Source organism: Balaenoptera acutorostrata, chromosome 9 (genome assembly GCF_949987535.1).
Source record: "Balaenoptera acutorostrata chromosome 9, mBalAcu1.1, whole genome shotgun sequence".
In the NCBI taxonomy this organism is placed as follows: Eukaryota; Metazoa; Chordata; class Mammalia; order Artiodactyla; family Balaenopteridae; genus Balaenoptera; species Balaenoptera acutorostrata.
In genome coordinates this window covers 36,029,079-36,050,576 of record NC_080072.1, presented here as the reverse complement: position 1 = coordinate 36,050,576, position 21,498 = coordinate 36,029,079, and the positions used below count along the sequence as shown (strand labels likewise).

General features: G+C 38.3%; 1 protein-coding gene across 1 annotated transcript; it reads right to left on the bottom strand.

The window, feature by feature from the left end:
• Nucleotides 1-89: 89 nt before the first annotated feature.
• On the bottom strand, nt 90-1,869 carry LOC103004296 (NF-kappa-B-activating protein-like). Its single transcript, XM_057553091.1, has one exon. It carries the CDS (start codon nt 1,773-1,775, stop codon nt 522-524), a length of 1,254 nt encoding a protein of 417 aa, XP_057409074.1. The 5' UTR covers nt 1,776-1,869; the 3' UTR covers nt 90-521.
• Nucleotides 1,870-21,498: the final 19,629 nt, after the last annotated feature.

Below are 21,498 nucleotides of genomic sequence, written 5' to 3'. Positions count from 1 at the left end.
ATAATATTGTAATACACAAGTCAACCTTCAAATTCCAGATTTGCTTTTTTCAGCCATGCCTTCATTTTGTTAAAGAAAGTGGCCTCCTGTGTGTTTCTATCAAGTCCATTTATAACACATTCAACATAGAGGAATGATAATTTCTCACAAGTTCAGTTGGGATGGGTTGGGGAGTGGGCACCATGTAGAGCTAATGGGAGCACTGTCCCCTGGTGTGAGAGTTCAGTTTCTCACCTCACCAGCACCTTCTCTCAATGCCACCTCCCCCAACACAGTAGAGTTTCATTCATAATTTGGATTTTTAAACCAGAAGGTTGTTTTGGTCAATCCAAAATAACCCAAAGAGCTTGCTAAAGTTACATCAATAAGCAGCTTTTTATAGAAGGACTGAAAGAATTAAATAGAAGGCACAGTAGCACTGTAAAGCTTTTTCAGATCATGATAATCTTTTTGTGTGTATATATGGAACCCAAACTTCCTTTTTTGTTGTTAAAAATGTCTGATGAACAATCAGAAAACCCTTATTTGTCCTCTTTCCCTTTAGTTTTTCTGTATACCATCTCTCGAAAACTGGCCAGAATCTTGTTTTCTCTCTTTCTTCTCTCTTCTAGGTTAAAGGATGCAAGGGCTCTCTTCTCATCAGCACTATAGATCTGGTTCTCTTTTCGCAGTCGCACAGCCTCCATTCGGCGATGCCTGCTACCACTCATTACGTAACCCGAGCATTCAAATGATGCAATTTCTTCACTTGTCAAGCCAATTTCACCTCTTCGTGGGATACGTTTTCCAGCTTTTACATATTCAGCCATAGCTGCACCTTCACCAGGTAACAGACCATGGCCATAGTTCAAAGGTTTATCATCTTGAGAGGCAAGTGTTTTGGGAGCCTCTGGGCCAATCAAATCTGAGGGTTCTTCAGGCTTTGATCGATCCTTCCAGGGATTCTCCAGAAACTCTTCTTGGGACTCTTTAGAACTTGAATCACTGGAATTTTTTCTGCTCTTCTTAGACTTCTTTTTCTTATATTTCTTCAATCTGCATTTCTTCTTCTTTTCTTTTGTCTTGGCTTTCTTTGCTCTCCTTTTTGTATCTTCATCACTGGAGTCTGTTTCAGAATCAGAGTCACTGTCACTATCATCAGAATACTTCTTGTGTTTTCTTTTAGATGATTTTTTCTTCCTCCTTTTCTTGGATCTTTCTTTTAAATGACTAGACTTCTTCTTCTTCTTCTTTTCTTCTTCTAAAGTAGAAGCTGAAGTGGTGCTTTTCTTTGGCTCTTCGTCCTCTACTGGTGTATGTTCATCAGAGTCTGGTTCTGGATTCTTTGGAGAAAGTCCCCATACTTCAGGAGCTCCCAATTCTCCAATCCTCTCTCTCTCACTTAATCTCTTCTGCCGCAGGCTCTCTTCCCTCTCCTTGTCCAGGAGGCTAGGCCATGGCTTGTCGCTCCCGTAGGGGCGTGAGTAGCCGCCATAATAGGCGGATGAGGAGGCAGAAGCGAAAGGGGCGCCCCGTGGCGCGGAGGGCCGCTTTCGAAAGCGTGACCGCGAGCGGGAGCGGTAGGACTGGTTTCGGGAGCCTTGGCTGGGGCCACTCAGTTGATGGCTAAGGCCATTCCGGTCCCCGGACCGAGAGCAAGAGTGCGAGCGAGAGCGGCGGCCCCGCGGGGAGCGAGAGGATTTGCTGGGCTTAGGGCTCTTTGACGAACTGCTACGCTTCCCCCTGGAGCCCGAGGCCTCCCACTCCGGGCTGCGGGAGCCAGACACCGCAGCCATAGCTGTTGCTAGGTCCCCGAAGCCGTGGGAGAAGGGGGCGCTCTCGCGAGTTGGGAAGATCTCCGTTGCCTTGGCAACCAGGACCAGCAGCCGCGACACCACCCGAACCTGATAAAACCTTGGAACTTAACTGCACTTCTTAACCAATAATTAACCTTGTATCTCTACCTTCCATCCCTCCCACTCTTACTATTCCCCCTACATTTTTTTGTCATGAAAACAAAGCCTTGATTTTACCAAAGTTAAATTCAATGGAAGAGATATGACAAGCCAGATATAAGTGTCAAAAATGATAAATAGGAGGAAAGAAGATGGACCTCTGTTTTATTTTCATAGCACTTTTTCCAACCCTCTATTCTAACACTTACCATATTGAATTGTAAATGTAATGCAATGGCTTGCCCACCAGTGTTTGACAAATGATGAATGAACAAATGATATAACATGGATTGTACTGACCCTGGAAAGTTTCACAGAACCATGAGCAACTGAATTCAGTGCTGAAGAATTACTAAGAATTGGATAATCCAGAGGTAGAAAGTGACATGAATAAAGATAGAGAAGAGGGAATGAATGTGACTCACTAATGGGTCAGTATTGTGTGCTGGTCTCAGCCTATCTATAACCAATGTTGTAGCTGGACATGCCTTTGTGGTTCTTATTTTCATGGCAAGATGCCCTCAGCAATAACTATCAGGAAACTTTGGGGGGAAAAAAAAAAAGGTTTCTTGCCTACAAGTACTTGAGCATAAAAGGCACACCTGGGGGCATATGGAGAGGTTGTGGATGGAGAATAGAGAGAGCCTGGGTGTTTTCTGTTTGTTTGTTTTTTTCTTTCTAAGGAAAGAAGGAGCCTGGGGTTCTACTTTTATTGGGTTCAAGGGTAGGGGGCCTAGGGTTTCAGGGGCTTGCTCTTTATTGGTGAATTTAAAACATAAAACTGGGAATTTAAAGCAAGAGAATAGAAAAGACAAGGGACCCAAATGGTCAGTTATCAAAATCAACCAAGGTCTCTAAACAATAAAGCCAGGGGCAAAGCAGGGGTGGGGGCAACTGACTCTTTAACTAGACCTGTGGCTGGCAATCTGTTTATTCAGGATAGCCATCTTTGAAGTAGATGCCTCTCTGAAGTGGATACTTCAGCAATCAAAGCTTTTGTCAGGCACTTGCATATAAAAAAGAAAAAAAAAGTCATGGTTTACCCTACAGACAGTAGATTAGTCCAGGTACAGAAGTAAGATGGCTTTAGTATCCTTCTTCTTTAGAATTTGTACAGTCTTTTCTACTTTATTTTCCCACCCCAATACTTCTAGTGAATGACTCTGGTCCTTTCAGCTCTTGGTTACTGCCAATTATATGGAGGTTACAAAGCAATGTGAATAAATAAAAGAACAACCTGGAAGTGCACATATATCACAGTTCAATTAAAAGTCTTACTTATTAAGAAACAAAGCTATTTCATTAAAACAGTTTCATTTATTATTAAGAAAATGTAAATAACTTGGGAAAGCATTACCTGGATAACTTGGAGACACTGAGTAATTAGTTATACTTTCTAATGGCAAGAAACTTTCCAGTAGGAAAATGTCATCTGGAACGTTATCATTTACAAGTCAGTAATGAAAACAAAAACTAATAGGAACTTTAATGCAATACCAAAGAGTCAGGGAAATAAATGTCACCAGAATGCAGAAAATAACATCTCTTCTGGCATCTATCATTTAATTTGGTTTTGCTTCAATCCTAGCCTTTAAAAAATGAAAAGCCCCTAGTCACAATCTCTAAGCTTACGGAGGAAGCCACTGTCTTCATTAATTTCCTATTACACAGCAGGTGATGTTAGCATTTCTGAGAAGTCATAACCTCCGGAGAAACTTTGGTAATACATTCATTTCCTTTATCAGTTTGCATTTACTGAGCACTTACTATGTTCTGAGCATTGCAGATCTCTGCAGGGGCGGAGGAAAATGGCAACAATAAGTCAACTGAGACTCAGCTGTCCACACTCTTGACTGTTGTCTGAGAGCCCTCAAGACCTCAGACTGAATTTTAAGCTTAGCATTCCTTTTCAAAAACATTTTAAGGTATTTCATGCATTGTCGAGGCATTATCCTGTTTCCCAGGTCATCTACTGGGTATCTTGGAGTGGCCCTAAACTGCTCTTCCTCTCTCATGTCTGCCCTTACAGGTAAATAGATCTGTTAAAGACTTCTTCAGAAGACACGATTCCATCAGTTCTTGCTCTCTGTCCTCACTGCCACAGCCTGGGCTCATGCTTTTGTTCTCTCTGACCTGGTCTGCTATGATCTTATCCTCCTAATGGATCTATTCTCAGCACCTTCTCCTGGAGGAAAATGTGTGTGTGGGTGGGTGTGTGGGTGTGTGTGTGGGGGGGGTGTTTTGAGAGCATATCAATTTTACACAAATAAATTTGGAGGGCATTGCCAATTATCTCTGAACCCACCATTCATTTATTCATTCAACAAATTCGATGTCCAGTTCCTGTGCTTTGCACTAGGGCCATAATAATGAGCAATCCTTGCCATAATAATGGTCACTCATAATATTGTGTGATCCTTGCCAATATATAGCTTAGAGTCTAACCTATATATTTAAATATATAAAATCTAAAACTCTCCTTTCACTCAAAAACCTACAAAATATTTGTCTTTACTAGAGGAGAACTGTAAAACAAATTTGCTCTAAATCTGCCTGATACTCCTCCTATTCTTCATAAATCCCTTGATTATTCCTAGGCTTAGATTATTAGTACCTAGGGGTCAAAAGTGTTAAATAACCTCACAAAATTACTTTAGGTTATTGGAACTAACAATACTAATACATTATTTAATAATAACATACTATGTGATAATAATTATTATTATACATTATTATTATTAATGGGGGTGAAGGTATCTATCTCATAGAGTTGTTGGTGTGAGGAGTAAGTTTGTATATGTATGTATAATATCCAGCATGTAGAAGTCAAAAATGTTGACACAAAAAATGTTGCTGCATTTTTTTCTTCTTGTTAAGACTCATCAAGAAAAGGATTAAATATCATAAATCAATGTAATGCCACAGTGTTTCATCAAATTATACTCTTTAAATATATCTACACATAGTTTTCTTGATCAATATTTAAAGCTTTTGAAATTAAAATTATCGCAGAATTATAAAGCTTTGATTTAAAAATCAAATAATTTTTTCACCCCATTCTATTCTTGATCTGTAAGAGTAAAGAGTATCTGAGGATGCTGTATCCTCTGCACCCCACTGAGATCACTGCTACAGCTTATAATAAAATAAGGAAGCTCACAAGCAATATACATGAGTGCACTTGTCTGAGTTTCAAATGCCTAGAATTAAGGCTTCTGGAACACATTTCTTATAGGTTTCAAACACAAGGGTGAGATTTAGATCCTTCACTTTTCTATTATAAAGGCCAGTGAGTTCATTACACAGACTTCTCTCAACCTTGTCAGATTCTGCTTCCATCAAGTTGCCCATTTTGGAGAAGGTTCACAGTAATACCTGCTATTCCATGGTCTGTGTTTGTCTGAGATTTCATAATCACTTGGCACCCCTTGCTGTCCTGAACTTTCCTCATGCCCTCTGACAGTCCTGTCCTCCCAGCAAGGTATGAGGGATTTTGACACTCCAAGTTTCACATGTGATGAGGGCTGACTTTATGGCAGCTGCCTTTTCCTAATCCCATTCCCAAATAGCCATGTTGTTTGGCATATGACATTCAACAGGTGTGCATATGTCTTACAAGGTCTGTTGCTGCCAGAGGAGACATACGTAGAAAAGATCTAACACTTGCGTTGACCTGCAGGCATCTGTCATGGCCTGGTAGCCATGGCCACGGGCAGGAATCCAAATACAGAACAAGAGGGCATGCTGCCATCTTAGCAGATGAGCATGTAGAAAAGTAACCAAGAGCCTCTATAACAAGCACCATGGACACAGCAGCAGGACGGGATGTGCAGCCAATAACATTCAATTGACTCTTTATCTGTTGCCTAGGAACCTTGGGTTCATGAGCAACGTCCTTTCTAATTGTGACTTGAGCTGGGACATTCCCATCCTAAGAACCAGTATCTGTGAACTGCCGTGGATAAGTGTTGGGCAGCACAAGGCCAGCTGGATCTTTGAAACCAACAGAGCCAGCAATGAGATCTTCACTTGGGATGAGAATTGCCTCCCCTGGAGCTAGGTCAGCAAATGCAGTCTGTTTGTCAGAGCTAAGAGGTAAGGAATAAAGATGGATCATTGTATGTTTGTGTTCTTTTCCCCTGCTTTCACTCTGAGTGAGCAGAAGAATCAGGGGAGGCACAAAATGGTCAAGAATAAATCCGTCCTGTAATGACAGTCCAGATTGGGGTGGCCTGAGTCAGGGCTAGAAAGAATAGAAAAATAAATGAGAGAAAATTGGACTCTGAATCAGTAAGTTAAAGAACCAGCAGGATTACTCTAGAGGATCATGAGGCTTGGACTCAGAAGTCAGATCATCTAATTCCAACACCAGCACCCCACTTATTAGCTTTGTAACTATGGTCAAATTGCTAAACTCTCTGAGCTGCTCTCCAGCGTTTGTTTTAGAGATCTTGGTTGATTTTTACAACTAACCATCTGGGCCACTTGCTTTTTCTCTTCCTGGGCCTTTAAATTCCCACTATTACGCTTTCAATTCACCAACAAAGAGTGAGCCCTCAAAACCTCAGGCCCCCACTTTGACCCCAATAAAAGCAGAACCCCAGGCCTGCACTTGCGTTCTCTCCATGTACAGGTGACCTCGCTGTGTGACCCCAGGTGTACTGGGTAATTTCCAAGATTCATAAATAATAAACCTTATCTCTTTCAAAGTTCCCTGATGGTTATTGCTGTGGGTGACTTTTAATCATAAAAGAATCACAAGGGCCAGTCTAGCTACAACACTAGTTATTGATAGGCTGAGACCTGTACAGAACACTACTACAAATAACAATATCCAGTACAACTACCACAATCCAAGAAACTATCATCTCCCTCCTGGATTATTAGAATAGGCTTTTTTCCCTTCTTCTCCTACCTTTTTAAAAATTAACTTAATGTTTTTATGTTTCCATTTTTTTCTCCTTTATTGGCTTATTAGTCCTACCTCTTTGTATTTTTTTTCAATCATTGCTCTAGGGTTTACAATACACATCTTTATTATGGTTTATCTTCATTTAATATTATAGCACTTCACATATAGTATAAGAACATTACAACAATAGACCTCCATTTTCTCCCTCATCTCCTTTGTGGTGTTATTATCATACATTTCACATCTACATAGTTATAAATTTCATTTGTTATTATTTTTGCTTTAAACAGTCAACTATTTTTAGAGAAATTAAAAATTAGAAAAATTGTATTTTACCATTTCCCACATATTTACCATTTGCTGTGCTCTTCATTCCTTTATGTAGATCCAAATTTCCATCTGGTAGTATTTTCCCTGGACTAAAGAACTACTTTTAAAATTTCTTGAGTGCAGATCTGCTGGTAAGGAATTCTCTCAGCTTTATTTGTCTGGAAAAAAAATCATTATATCTCTTATATTTTTCAAAGGTTATTTTGCAGATTATAAAATTCCAGGTTGACAGTTCTTTTCTTTCAGTTTATTAAAAATGTCATTCTATATTGTCTTCTGGTTGTGAATCTTATTTTGTTCCTCTGTATGTAATATATTATTTTTCTCAGGCTGCTCTTAAGATCTTCTTTTTATCATTGCTTTTCAGCAAGTTGATTATGGGGCGTATTAACGTAATTTTATTAACATATAGTCAGCTAAGAAATCGTTGGGCTTCTTGAATATGCATGTTTGTAGTTCTGATCATCATATTTGGGAATTTTTCAGCCATTATTTATTCAAATATTTTTTCTCTCCTCACCTCTTTTTTCATGTACTCCAAATAAATGTATGTGGTTAATCAGAAAAACAGAATGAAAAGAAAAATCTGATGCTGATTTTGAGACAGCTATGTGTTATTCAAATCTAGATATCAAGAATGAACTTAGAAATGTATACCTGGAGCCCAGTATAGGTCTAATGAGGAATCAGAAATTTGGACACAATATCCTTAGTTAGGTTCCAAGGAACATTAGTTATACAAGATGTTCTTCCAAGACGGGTTCCACAAAAAATAAGTTTGAGTAAGGCCTAATACTGGATCTTCTTAGTGAGTCGCAATATTTATCAGCATGCCAAATGCCATGAAACAATCGATTGTTAAAAATCCATTGTCTTCCAAACTTAGTAGTACACATAATTTTTAAATCAGCAGTCCTCTTTGCATCCCTCAGAATACCATATTTGGGAGTCATCAGCTTTAGGTAAAAGGTAAAGCATGGACACAGGCAATATTCCCCAGGGAGACTATGAAAAGTGACGTGGCAAGACAGATTTCCCTACATGTTTGTTCTGTTAAACTGAAAATGAATAAAGGGGGAAAGGCATGTTCAATTGGCATGCCCTAACTAAAGGAAGGTAAGGATAGCAATGTGGAAATACAGGAAAAAACTTCGTATAATGAAGAAAATTACTCTTATAGGGGCACAGCTACCTAATCCATCTTTTTTGAAGTAGCTGGAAAGAGATACCAGAAAGCAGCTGCTGTAAATCAGGGAGACAGTATCTGAAAGTACTTAAGAGCTCAGATTGTCAGTGTGTGACGGTAAGCAGGTTTCTTAAACTCTTTAAGGCCCAATATACGCATCTGTAAAATAAGGATAAGAATAGTACCTAAATTATAGTGTTTCAGCCAGAAATAAATGAAACAATGACTGTAAAACAATTTGCATAGATTTTGTCCTATAGTGAATACTCATTAAATATAAGCTTCTATTTATTTTTTTTTACAGAGAAGCATGGAAGACACAGAAGAAAGAAATGCATGGCTTTAGAGTGAAGACGTTTTTACTAGCAAAGAGAGGGATATATAATCACAAAATCAAAAAGAAAGATAAGAACAAGCAATGTGTCAAAATATAGAGACAGACGTTTAAGTCCTGGAACTTTCCATGTTATTCTAGGACTTATAGAGAAGTCACCTCACCTCTGTATTTCTCAGTTTCTTTTTCTAAAAGTTGGAATAAAAATACTCTCTTGGCTGGGTTGTTGAAAAGATTAAATGACATCACAAATGTGAAGTCTCTGTAAAGGCACACACATCATGTACGAAATATTAAATGAGGATATTTGTATTAGTCCAGGTTCTCCAGAAAAATGGAATCCTTAGGATATATAATAAATTACAGGAATTGACTCATGGTTATGGAGGCCAAGAAGTCCCATGATCTGCTGTCTTCAAGCTGAAGAACCAGGAAAACTGGTGGTGTAATTCAGTCCAAGTCTGAAGGTCTGAGAATCAGAATATCAGTCTAAGTCCTGGACTGAGTCCAAAGGCCCAATGTCAGAGTGCAGGAGACAATGGATGTCTCGGCTCAAGCAGAGAGAAAAGATAGGCTCTTTCTCCACTTTTTGTGCTATTTAGGTCCTTAGTGGATTGGATAACTCTCATCTGCATTGGTGAGGATGATTCACCAGTTCATCAGTACTCAATCTACTGAGTCAAGTGCTAACCTTTTCTGGAGATACTTTCACAGACACATTCAGAAATGTTTTACAGCTATCCGGGCATTCTTTAGTCCAATCAAGTTAACATATAAAACTAACCATTACAATATTATTAATGAAAATGGTATAGCCATAAATAAAAAGAGCAGCAATATCTAGTCCAGATTCCATGAGAACTATTATCATCATATTTATATCAAAGTGGAAAGTGATGCAGAAAGAGGTTCAGTGATTAAGCAAGAAATCCCAGAGATGCAGAGAAAGAGCCAGGATTAGAATTTCAGATTTTTTGGACACATGTTCAGTTCTCCCAGTACAGACTTGGAACTGTTATAGCCCTTCCTAAGTATGGATCAATGACACTTTATATTCTGGTCATGAGAAAATCCCTCTATGCTGCTGTTTTGATGCTTTGCTGCTGGCTGAAGAGTCCAAAGCTACACTGTACAAAAACCACATATCTCCCTCGAGGTCAATGATATTGACATTTTCTGCCTGATTTGGAGGTGCTTTGTCCACAAGCTACAGTAAATCTGATTTAGTCTCATTCTCCATATCACTGATAATTCTGACTTTGGCAGGAGCATGTATCATGCCATAGAAGTAAAGTGAAGAAGAGGAACTAGATTCTGAGATACAAGTGTGATATATGATGAAGGATTCTGCAGTTTGGCTTCTGTTTTGTTTTTGTTTTTTTTTTAATCTAGAAGGAGGTTACTTCCAAAGAAACTTCGAAATAATTTTTTTTTAGCACACTGGATCAAATCCCACACAAACAAATTTTTATTACCACCTATTCTGGCTTACTAATAGCCTATTCAACCAACTGTGCAAATTTAGTCACAAAAGCACCTTTGTACATGGTGACACAGGATGGAGGAAGTGTTAGGAGGGGAAAAATAACAAAATATATCTTAATGAGAAATTCCATAGAGTATCTCTAAAACCAAGGTAAAAACCTAGTTGAGAGATATGGAAATAGCCATTATCTTTTCTCGTAAGGTGCTTTGGGTATTATGAGTCTCCATTCATGATGCATGAACCAATCATGAATGTGTACTTAGCCCCCAAAATAAATTTAAAGAGAAACACAAAGAGAGCCTCAGCCTACCCCCTCTGCTAATTTGTAGTGGAGATCTGTTTTGTTGTTGTAGCCCTTCTCCATTCTCTGCTTTTTCTATCAGGAATCAATGCTTCTACCTTCCATGTGGTCCTGGTGAAGCTGTCAATTACAGCTATGAACATGTAATTAAGGCCAGCCAATCAGAGACTCTATCTCTCTAGTACTGTGATTGGATTAAGAATGGACACATGGCCTAAAGAAGTATAAGCCTTCCAGATAATAGATATTTGGAGACTGAGGCGGGTGGGGAAAAAAAAAGAGTTTTTTTTTTGACTCACAAGCTATAAGGATATAAGCTTGGTTATCTCTCCTACCACAGAAAGTCTGAGAACTGAACCTACATGTAGAAGGAAGAAGAGCTAAACGATGGAGACAGAAGAGACAGACAACAACAAAGAAAACTTCAATAATACAATTTATGTCACTTAATTCTGATATGCAGAATCAAGTGGTTCCAAATATATAAGCCAATATATTCTCCTTTTAGCTTTAGGAGTTTAAATTAGATTTCTGCGGCTTTTGGCTAAAATAGTGCTAATACAGTATATACTGTATACCGTAATACAGTATATATTGAAGTCTTTCATGATCATAATCTCTAGGACCATGTTTTAGCAGTACAAAATAAATATAAACCAACTTGCTTGTGATACTCCTTTTGACTAGGGGACATGATTTATACAAAACTAAGAATATGAGATAGGGGCAATCTTTAAATATTGCTGATCTGGGCCACTCAAAAAAGTTTGTCTTTAAAAGAACACTGAGAGGGACTTCCCTGGTGGTCCAGTGTTTAAGACTCTGCACTCCCAATGCAGGGGGCCTGGGTTCGATCCCTGGTCCGGGAACTAAGATCCCACATATCGCAACTAAGCCCATGCGTAGCAACTACTGAGCCCATGCTCTCTAGAGCCTGCACGCTGCAACCAGAGAGCTCACACGCCACAACTAGAGAAGCCTGCATGCCACAACAAAGACCCAGAATAGCCAAAATAAATAAATAATAAATAAAAATAAATTTATAAAAAATAAAAGAACACTGAGGAACAAAATTCAGGAGATGAACCATAGATGTAACAATGAATATTGACCCCCCTCCCTGTTTAGGGGGTAACTATCCTTTCTCCACACCTAAAACTAGCTTTGATTAAAGTTGATAAAAGATTATTTCATCAACTGCATTTTTCTACATAAGTGATGGAAATACCAAAATTATTTTGAAATATTAATCAATGTTTTTAACCAAGATTTTTCTCATTACCCAACCCCTTCTCCTAATTAGAGCAACTAGGCATCTGGTCTTACTATTCCAGGGATGGGATGACCCAGCAGAATGCTTAATTCAGTTTGCAGCTTTCAAACTGTAAAAACCTAAACAGAAAAAAGTCAGAAGGAAATGAAGAAAGCTGAGAAAGGGGGTGATATTCCTGAGAAGCTATTCCCAGAAACACTAAAGTAGAAATGGCTACAGGGTACATGCCTGTACAGCCCCTGGCCCCACCCCATCCCCCAGTTTCCCATAGCTTCAGAGTAGACAGGGAGAGCAGTCAATGGTTTTCCATGCTCCCAGGAGGCACTCTGAGGCAGCAGAAAGAGCCAGACCTAGGGCAAAGGACAGCACAACAGCAATTTGTAGGAATCAATGGCTCAGGACTAGGCCAGATGACTGACATCACAGAAGATGTCTGCATGTATAGATGACAGTCAGGAGCCAGACATCAATGTGCCCTGCAACATGAGCTATGGAATTCAGCCACCAACCTGGGGGAGAGGGGCAAGGACCTTGAATTGATTGAGATTTTAGCTCCTATCATCAGGGGAATGAGCTCTTGAAACAGAATTACACTGAGTCACAGAAAAACAAAGGTTACAGTTCTGAAGCACTAGACAGAGAATCATACTTACTAGTGAAATGTTAAAAATAATTTTTCAGAATAAAATAACCAACAAAAATTTTAAGTCTTTTATTCAATATTTGCATTTGAAATTATGGATCACTAAGTTCTGTGTTAAATTTAAAAAGTCACTTTTGTTGCAGACAGTACATAACTCTGAGCCGTGACCTCCAAGACTCTGCATCTCTTGGACTTGTGTCTGGGGATATTTCCTCTTCCGGTTATCAAAGAATCTTCTACCCTAGGCCAGCATAGCATAACGATGAACTATTAACCCTAAGTAAGGCTAAGCTCAAGAAGGTGGCCCACTCAGCACCCCTGCTGTACAACTGTCAACTCCAAACCCATCCTTTCCTCTAATAGAGGGTCAACAGAACCCATCTGTATGTGAAGCAAAGCACTGAGAAGTAGGGGAAAGCAATTCCCCATACTCCATGTTAGAATTGTCTACTACAAAGAAACAACATCTTTATCTTATTCAGCTGTGATGACGCATTATCCTTTTCTTCATTTTAAGAAGGGAATAATAAGTGTTGAACACAAAATACACATCAGGAGTTATGCTAGATACTTTATGCGTGTTGTCTCATTTAATCCTCACAACAGCACTGTCTGGTCAGTTTTATTCCCATTTTCAAATGAGGCCAGTGAAGCTCAGAGAGGTTTAGTGACTCATCTTAGGTCATATAACTCATAAGGGGGAAATTTTGAATTGAAGTAAGATTAGCCTGGCTTTGAAGCCTGTGCACTTCAACTCCACCACACACCTCCCAAATCTGAACCACATTAAAGGGTTCAAATTTTGATTTGATGGCTTAGTGTTAACTGAAAATTCATTAATCACTGTGTGATGTTTGAGCAATGCTCATCCTTGCTATTCTTTGGCCAAGCATCCTCTGCTCCTTTATATTCATAAAGCTGGGTTTTCTCATCTTCTCATCTAAGCTAAAATGTTACTTCCTAAGAAAGACTGACCCTAATGACCTTATCGAAAGTGGAAGATTAGCCACACAGTCCCCAACACACATCAGCAGAGTTGTTCTCTGTATTTCTCACTTCCTGAGATGATCTCTTTCATCTATTTTCCATCTCCTCCAACAGAAAAACCCCCATGTGCCCTTTAGCAGGTTTCCGACTTCCATTCTGTGTCTCTATCCTGATATCACAGTAGCCAGAATGATACTTTTAAAATATGTCAATTATTACATTCTTCTACTCAAAGTTCTTAAAGTCCTCCTACCTCATTCAGAGTGAAATACCAAGTCCTTACCCAGTTCAGTCTCCAACAGTCTCTCCCTCTACTCTCCCCAACTCTCTCTGCTCCAATCACCACTTCTTGAACAGGCCTCAGGGCTGTGCCCTTGCAACTCATCTGCCTGGAATAGTAGTTGCCTTGATATCCTCACTCCCCACTTTTTCACTTCTCTCAAGTCACAGCAAATCATTATACCTGGTTGCTTAAAATATTAAAGAGTAACAATAAATTTTCACTTTTATATTTAAACAGTTACTTTACAGGCACCCTCACAAGGCTAATTGTTTGTTTCTACTGAACTTGAAGTATGCAAGTTTCTAAAGGAGGAAGTAAAAATTTGCTCATCTTGCTATTTCCAGAAAAAAAAAAAATAGATTTAATCTACCCCCTACTGGCCAAAGATTTAAATGACCTCATTTGGCTTTTTTACCATTCTACTTTTCTTTCATTTCTATAAACGAGCATGTATATATTTCCTTCATTGGTTCATATATTTATTCATTCACTCTTTTATTCAATGTACAGTTTTGAATATCTACTAAGGAGTCAGTGGTAGAGATACAAAAATGAACAACACCCAGTTCTTGTCCTCAAAGACCTCACAAAATCAAGGGAGAGACACTCCTAGAAACTACTAGAAGGGACACCATGAAACGTGCCATCTGCTGTTTCCATGGGGGAGTTCTCCATTTAACTATTCCAGAAACTGAGAATTACAAAAGCAAAAAGAGCATTCTGGAATCTCATTTTTAGAGGGCTAGTGTAATAAGAGACATACTACAATGATGAAATTTAATGTTCATACAAAATAGTATGCTCCTTTTTATATTTGTAAGTATCTCAGTTATAGAGATTTGATTATGGCTCCATACTTTTCTAAATCCATTGTTTGGTGCCTGCCCAACCTGTCACATAGTTGATACCTTTGATGAAATCCAAGGGAAAGAGTAGGAGAAGGCAAGGCCAAATTTGGTACTTATTTATTTATGATACTATGTAGCTAAGTGGTATCTCTCTTCTGCTGGTTCCTGGTCCTGGCTTCCACCCACCCCAACAATTCCTCTTGAGTAGGAAGAATGAAGAGACAGTAGAAGAAAGAATAAAGTATGAAGCGCAGGAATCACTGGAACATATTTTTCTTTCAGTTATAATTTATTTGTGACCAAAAACTTGCATGTTGGTGGAAGAGGACTACAAGCAAAGTGCATGTAGGAACTCAGTTTATTCCTGAGTGCACAGGGTTATGGATACATAGAGGAGGTGGCATTTGATTCTACTGGGGTAGAGAAGGTATTAATTGTAAAGAATTCTAGATTATGGAGGTTCTGAAATATGATTTCATTGCCTTGTTATAATTTGTGTGGCAATTTATATTAAGATACTTCCATATAAATAATAGTATATTATGTAGATCTGTGTTTGTGGGTGTGTACACTGTGCATGTTTATGTGTGTGAATTAACTTTAATTTGCACCCTAGGGACAGCTACTTAGAATTTACAGTGCTGCAATCAAGAATCCACATTCCAAAGTGAATATGCCAGCATTTCAAATATTTATTCTAAATATATTCTAATAACACAGCTGTTAATTTACAAAAGGAATGTTGATTTTCCCCATTGGTAAAAATAAGTGGCGTTCAAGACCTCTTGTTAACTAGAAATATTTTATAAGCTCCAGGACCTTTTCCTGAACCACATATCAAAATCTGCCAAGTGCTCAACACCTTCAAAGCATCACTTTAGCTCTAGAACTTATTTGGGACCTGGGTCCCCCGGTCTAACAAATGCTCCTATCACCTTATCCAATAAGAAGGTGGCTAACCAAGAGTCCATTTTAGAAAGAACCGTTCAAACATGGTACATTTGGAGTGTTTGCAGTCATAGAATGGGGTGTCACATTACAGAAACAACAGTTCGTGCCTGCTCAGTAGTAAAGTGATATAAGAATTTGGTAGGAGACCCTGTAACATCTCATTAACAGTGAGGTGTGAGCCAGGGAACTATACAAAGTCTATTGCCTCTCACCTCAGAGCCTTCTGCTGCATACCGCCCTACCAACTTAGATCAGTTTACATAATAGGCCTTCACCAGGGACCACTGTCTTTCTTTAATCTACTTTGAATCATAAGTCTGGGGCGTGGAGCTACAACAAACAAGCCCTCCTCATTTACAAAATGTTTCATAGTTTTGGAAATCATTTTAAACCCACATAGAGGAATAAATGATTCACAATGCCCCAATCACCTGAGGCAATTCTGAGGGGTCATCTTCCTTGAACATAGTCTGGGGTACAATGGAAGTAACACAATCTAGATTAGACATATCTCAATTATCATACAAGAAAACCTATTATAAATGCCTCATGATTGGTGCTGTAAGAAATGAGTGTACAAAAAAATAACCCTTTAAAACATCTGTTAGAATAAGCACAAACCAATCCTCAGTTATTTAAATAGGTAATCTCAAAGAAGTACATTTTTGGTTAAAAGTTTCTGTAGAAGGAACATTATCTATTTGTTCTCCCAGTTTCCTAGACTGTATTAGTGGAGTTTAATAGGAAAAAATAAATAAATAGAATGGTATTTTGAAGCATCTTAAATCTTCATAAAGTTTATCTGCTTCCAAAATGATGTAAGTAGAGGAGCTAAGGGCAAGCAACAGGAGAATGTGATTGCTCCCTTAAGGTAATTGGTATGTGATTATTCCTTAGTAGGAAATTGTGTGCTGCATAATTTTCTTATTGTTCATTGCTGCCACTTCATTATAATCTGAAAAGATTTGAACAAACCCAAAAATAAACAACAAATTCCCTAAAATGCTAAATTATCCTAATGGCACTAAACATCTTTAGATGTTTTGATAATCAGTAAAAAAAATTTTGAGGTTTGAAGGTAGGGGTTATATTAAAAATCATCTTTATTGTAGAATTTCAGTTAAACTGAATGTGCACACAGTACAGACATCCTAAATAAAAGCACACTGCACACACAAAGAGTACAGATGGTGATTAACCTGTTGGTATAGTCAGTATAGAATGGCAAATAGAAGAATTCCATTCTAGGAACTGAATTGTCAATGTTTGTCTAAAATGCTCAAATCAAATACATAATCTCTAAATCTTTACTGTGAAGCAGAGTATCAGCCAGGGTTCTCCAGAGAAATAGAAGAAACAAGAGATATATATTTATATGATGATATTTGTTATAGGAATTCTCTTATGCAATTACGGAGGCGAAGAAGTCCCATAATCTGCCATCTGCAACCTGGAGAAACCAGGAAAGCCAGTGGTGCAATTTAATGTGAGTCTGAAGGTCTGAGATCCAGCAGCACTGATGTCTGAGGACAGAAGAAGATGAATGTCTCATCTCAAGCAAATTCACCCTGCTTCTGCTTTTTTGTTCTAATCAGGCCCTCAATGAATTGGATGATGCCCACTAACATTGATGAGGGTAATCTTCTTTACTCAGTCTACTTATTCAAATGCTAATCTCTTCTGGAAACACTCTCACAGACAAACCCAGAAATGATATTTTACCAACCATCTGGGCATTCTTTAGCCCAGTCAAGTTGACATATAAAATTAACCATCACAAGCAGTGTAAAGCATAGAATTGAGGCAATTCTCTAGATAATTTAAATTTGAAAGAGACACACACACATTTTACCTTAAAATAATCAGAGGTATAGGTTTAAATATTTTGAATAGATGAAACTAATTCTCTCATTCACAGGTAATCAGCCTAGAGTGGAGTTTTGCTATTATTCTGGTACAGTGACTCATGTAGACATTCAAAACAGCCATGCCTCCTTAATTCTATTATTTTTCAGATCTGGAACAATTGCTTTCAATCTTAAAAATTCGACTTGGGTAGTTTTAGGGTGTTAAGACTTTTTCCTCTGTCCTTGTTAACTTTATTTCTAAACAAATTGAATTTTGTGATTAAAGGTGAACAATGAGAAGAACTTACTGGTCCTTTTTGTTGTCTTCTGGTTGTTGTTATTGTGGTTGTAGACAGGAATAGAACCATACTGGGAGTAGATTTAGTGTTTTATGTTGGCTTTCAAATAGATATTGGTAAATAACAGTGCATTGAATATCAAGTGTAGTAACTGCACAGCATCTCCCAACCCACATACTCTCCACCTGACGGAGGAGAAAGATGGGCCCCCAGGGCAAACGGTTTGAGCTCATTCCTTGTGGACTCTGAGACGGGAATAACACGACAGTTGAGAGAGGAGGCTGGACACTGTCCAGACAGAAGAGAAGAGACCACGTATTCCTCATTCTTGAAGTCAGGAGACCTCCCTGACTACACATGTACAGAAAAGCTCCTTGGAGGTCAAAAGGGGAGTGATGCCAACTAATGCTCTTACCCATAGGCCTCTTCGGTAGAATCCATCTTGGCTAAGAGATTCACATGCACGTGGGAAAATCCCGAGCTATACCAAATACGGACTTTGAACCAGGCAAATCAAAATGATTGGCCAAAGGAAACCAGGAAGAAACGCCCCATTAAAGTGATTCAAACTGCCACGAGGGCACGACTCTCTCTCTGAGGCTGCCCATGTGTCTATCCACACGTACTGTACTCTTTTATCTCCTAATAAATACTTTTCTTGTTTCACTACTTTCCGTCTTTGTGGGAATTCTTTTTCTGCAAAGCTGTATGGCCAGGGCCTTGTCAGTGACCAGTGGTCTAGTGGCTAGGATTCGGTGCTGTCACCGCTGTGACCCAAATTCAATCACTGGCCAGGAACCGAAACCCTGCTTGAAGCCACTGCAGACTGAGGCCACCGGAAATCTCACCCATTTCAAGGAAAAGCAACCCCTCATTCTTTGAATTGTGCCAGCAGAACTACCATGCTTCTGTATTGCTTCACTTCTGCTTCAACTTCTTGTTCCACATGCTGAGGCAATCAGAGCCCTAACCTGGGATTTACAGGATTCAGAGATAGTGTAGCTGCTGGTGGTATAAGCTTAAAAATACAAAACTCAAAAGCTGTCACTGGCCATACCAATTGCCAATCAGGAGAAATCCATCTACAGTAGGAAAAAATTAAGTTAACCCAGCAGCAAGTAGGGAAAAAAAAAAAAAAAAAAGGAGAGCAAATCCTGGTAGTAACTGAGACTCAGCTCTATTCCTTCTGTTTCCCCAATTTTGTGTTAAACTATTCCTTTGATTCTTTGATCCAATAAATTTCTACTTTAGCCCAACCGTGATTTGGGCTTACTAATTTGCAACTAAGCTAACATTAACTGACATATAATATCTGATTATCTTATTAATACCAGCATAAACCAATCAAAGATAACACATTTATTATGACATGGAAAGATCTCCTAAATCACATTTTAATCTACTCTAAAGCTGACATATAAACAAGATGAATCTTGTTATATACACCCCCATCCCCAAAATAAAATTGTCTGTTTAACACTCCACATCTGATTGTGTTAACTTGAAGCCCAAATATACAAGTAGAATTTTCAAAATGCTGTAAATTTGGATTTAATTCCATATTGGTTTAAATTTGTATAGGTTTAAAATTTTTAATACCAAGCTTGTTTCCACCTCAGGGCATTTTCACAAGCTGTTTCCTCTCTCTGGAATACTCTTGTCCAGATACTTTCATGGCTCATTCTACCTCATTAAGTCATAATAAAATAACACTGTTTTTGAGAGACTTTTTCACATCAACTACACAAAGTAGACTATTCCAACCTCTAGTTACTTTCTATTATGTTATCCTGTTTTGTTTTCATTATAGCTCTTTCTGAAATTCTTATCTGTTTCTTGTTTTTTCATCTCTACTTTGTTTAGACTATAGACTTCATATAAAAAAACATATCTGCCTTATTTATGAAGCACCTAGAACAGTGCCTGGCACTGTAGGCATTCAATAAATATCTGTTGAATGAAAGGAAGGAAGGAAAGAAGGAAAGATGGAAAATCAGAATGCAAACTCAATTGATGAGGTTTTTTTTTTATTAAATAAAAAAGATTTCAATGTTAGGAATGCACCATAGGAGTATTACCCAGGATTATCAACTGGCTACCAGGAAAGCTTCTGAGGGACAGCACCTCTTGGGACACGACATTTTCAGAGTATGGATTTCCATCTTAAAATTCCAGAAGCTGCATATTCTTATTTATCCAAGTATGATTCAATTTTCAGTGGTAGCCGAACACTCAGTTAATCACACAAGATATTTTAGCAACCAAAATGCCACTGTGTTGCTTTGTAATAGATGAGCATAATGTTTGTATTCCATCCCAGGGTCCCATCCTTCCCCCTTTCCATATTTAACCTTACTTCCTACCAGTATAATGGTATCAAGTAAGCCAACTGAATAATCAAACCATTTTTTGATAAATACAAAATTCAAAGGAGAGAATTAAATTGGTTTTGGGAAGCTACTGAAACCTCAGCAAATGCAATATATCAAACTTAACTATAACTGAATAGTTAAAGAGATATGCTAGCTTGATCCAATATACAGTATTCTTTTCCTGCACAATATTGAATACACATTTTTAAACTCTTTTCTCTATGTAAGGCATTTCTCTTACATTTATATATTTTTCCCTTTATAAGTATTTATTTTAGATCCCTGTTCACCACAGGATCTATCTTTCAGAGTTGAATTAACTTAGCTAACTCCCATGGTACAAAGCACCCCATGATTTTAGCCTACACAGACTAATTTTAATATTCACCTTTTAAAAAGCCTAATGAAGTCCTTATGATCTTAGATACTGTGGGGAGAAAGAAATTTTCCTCTACCCTTTTAGGTTCTTCTGCCTAGTCTAAGGATTAAATTGACATGAGACACATTAACAAGAGAAAATCAAACAAAGTTTAATAACATGTATACATGGGAAAGACCCAGGAGAACTGAGTAACTTTCCAAAATGGCTGAAACCCTCACTTTAAATAGCATCTTCAGCTAAAGACAAAAGAGGATGGTAAGCGTAGGGGTTTGGGACTTCACAAGGGAGGAAGGCAATTCACATGAAGAAGGAAAAGCAAATGTTTGGTAAATAAATGTTTGCTGGGGCATACAGAGACAGTGGGACACAGAGAAGAATTTTAACAAAGAGACTGCTAGGTTCCTTTGTCTACCACACTAGTTCATACTAGAGTTATCTATGGTGATAGCTCTATTTCTGGAACAGACCCCCTAAATTCTTCAGGCAGTTAGGGGCAAGGTCAAAGATTCTTCCCAAGTCTTTTGGGACTTGATTGTTTTCAGCTTGAAATAATCCACATGCAAAAGAGACATTTTGGAGTGGGAAATTTTGTTTCCCTACAGTATACATATTTTTCCTTGACTTACAATGGGGATACATCCCAATAAACCCATCCTAAGTTGAAAATACTCTGAATACACCTAACCTACCAAACATCATAGCTTGGCCTAGCCTACCTTAAACATGCTCAGAATAGTTATTGCATTAGCCTATAGTTGGGCAAAATCATCAAACACAAAGCTTATTTTCTAATACAGTTTTTAATATCTCTTATAACTGATTGAATGCTGTACTGAAAGTGAAAAATAAAATGGTTATATGGGTACAGAATGGTTTTAAGTGTATTGTTTGCTTACCCTGTTGATTGCATGGCTGACTGAGACCTGTGGCCTGGTGATGCTGCCCAGGATCACAAGAGGGTATTGTACTGTATATCACTAGCCTAGGAAAAGATTACAATTCAAAATTCCAAGTATGGTTTCTATCTCTTTCACACTATGACAAAGCTGAAAAATCCTAAACTGAACCACTGAAAGTCAAAAACTGTTTGTAAATGGGACATGAGCAAATAATACAACTCCAAAGGCTCT

Bases quoted from the DNA above. Each gene is read 5' to 3' on its own strand.
- LOC103004296 (XM_057553091.1), bottom strand. From the start codon at position 1,775: ATGGCTGCGGTGTCTGGCTCCCGCAGCCCGGAGTGGGAGGCCTCGGGC.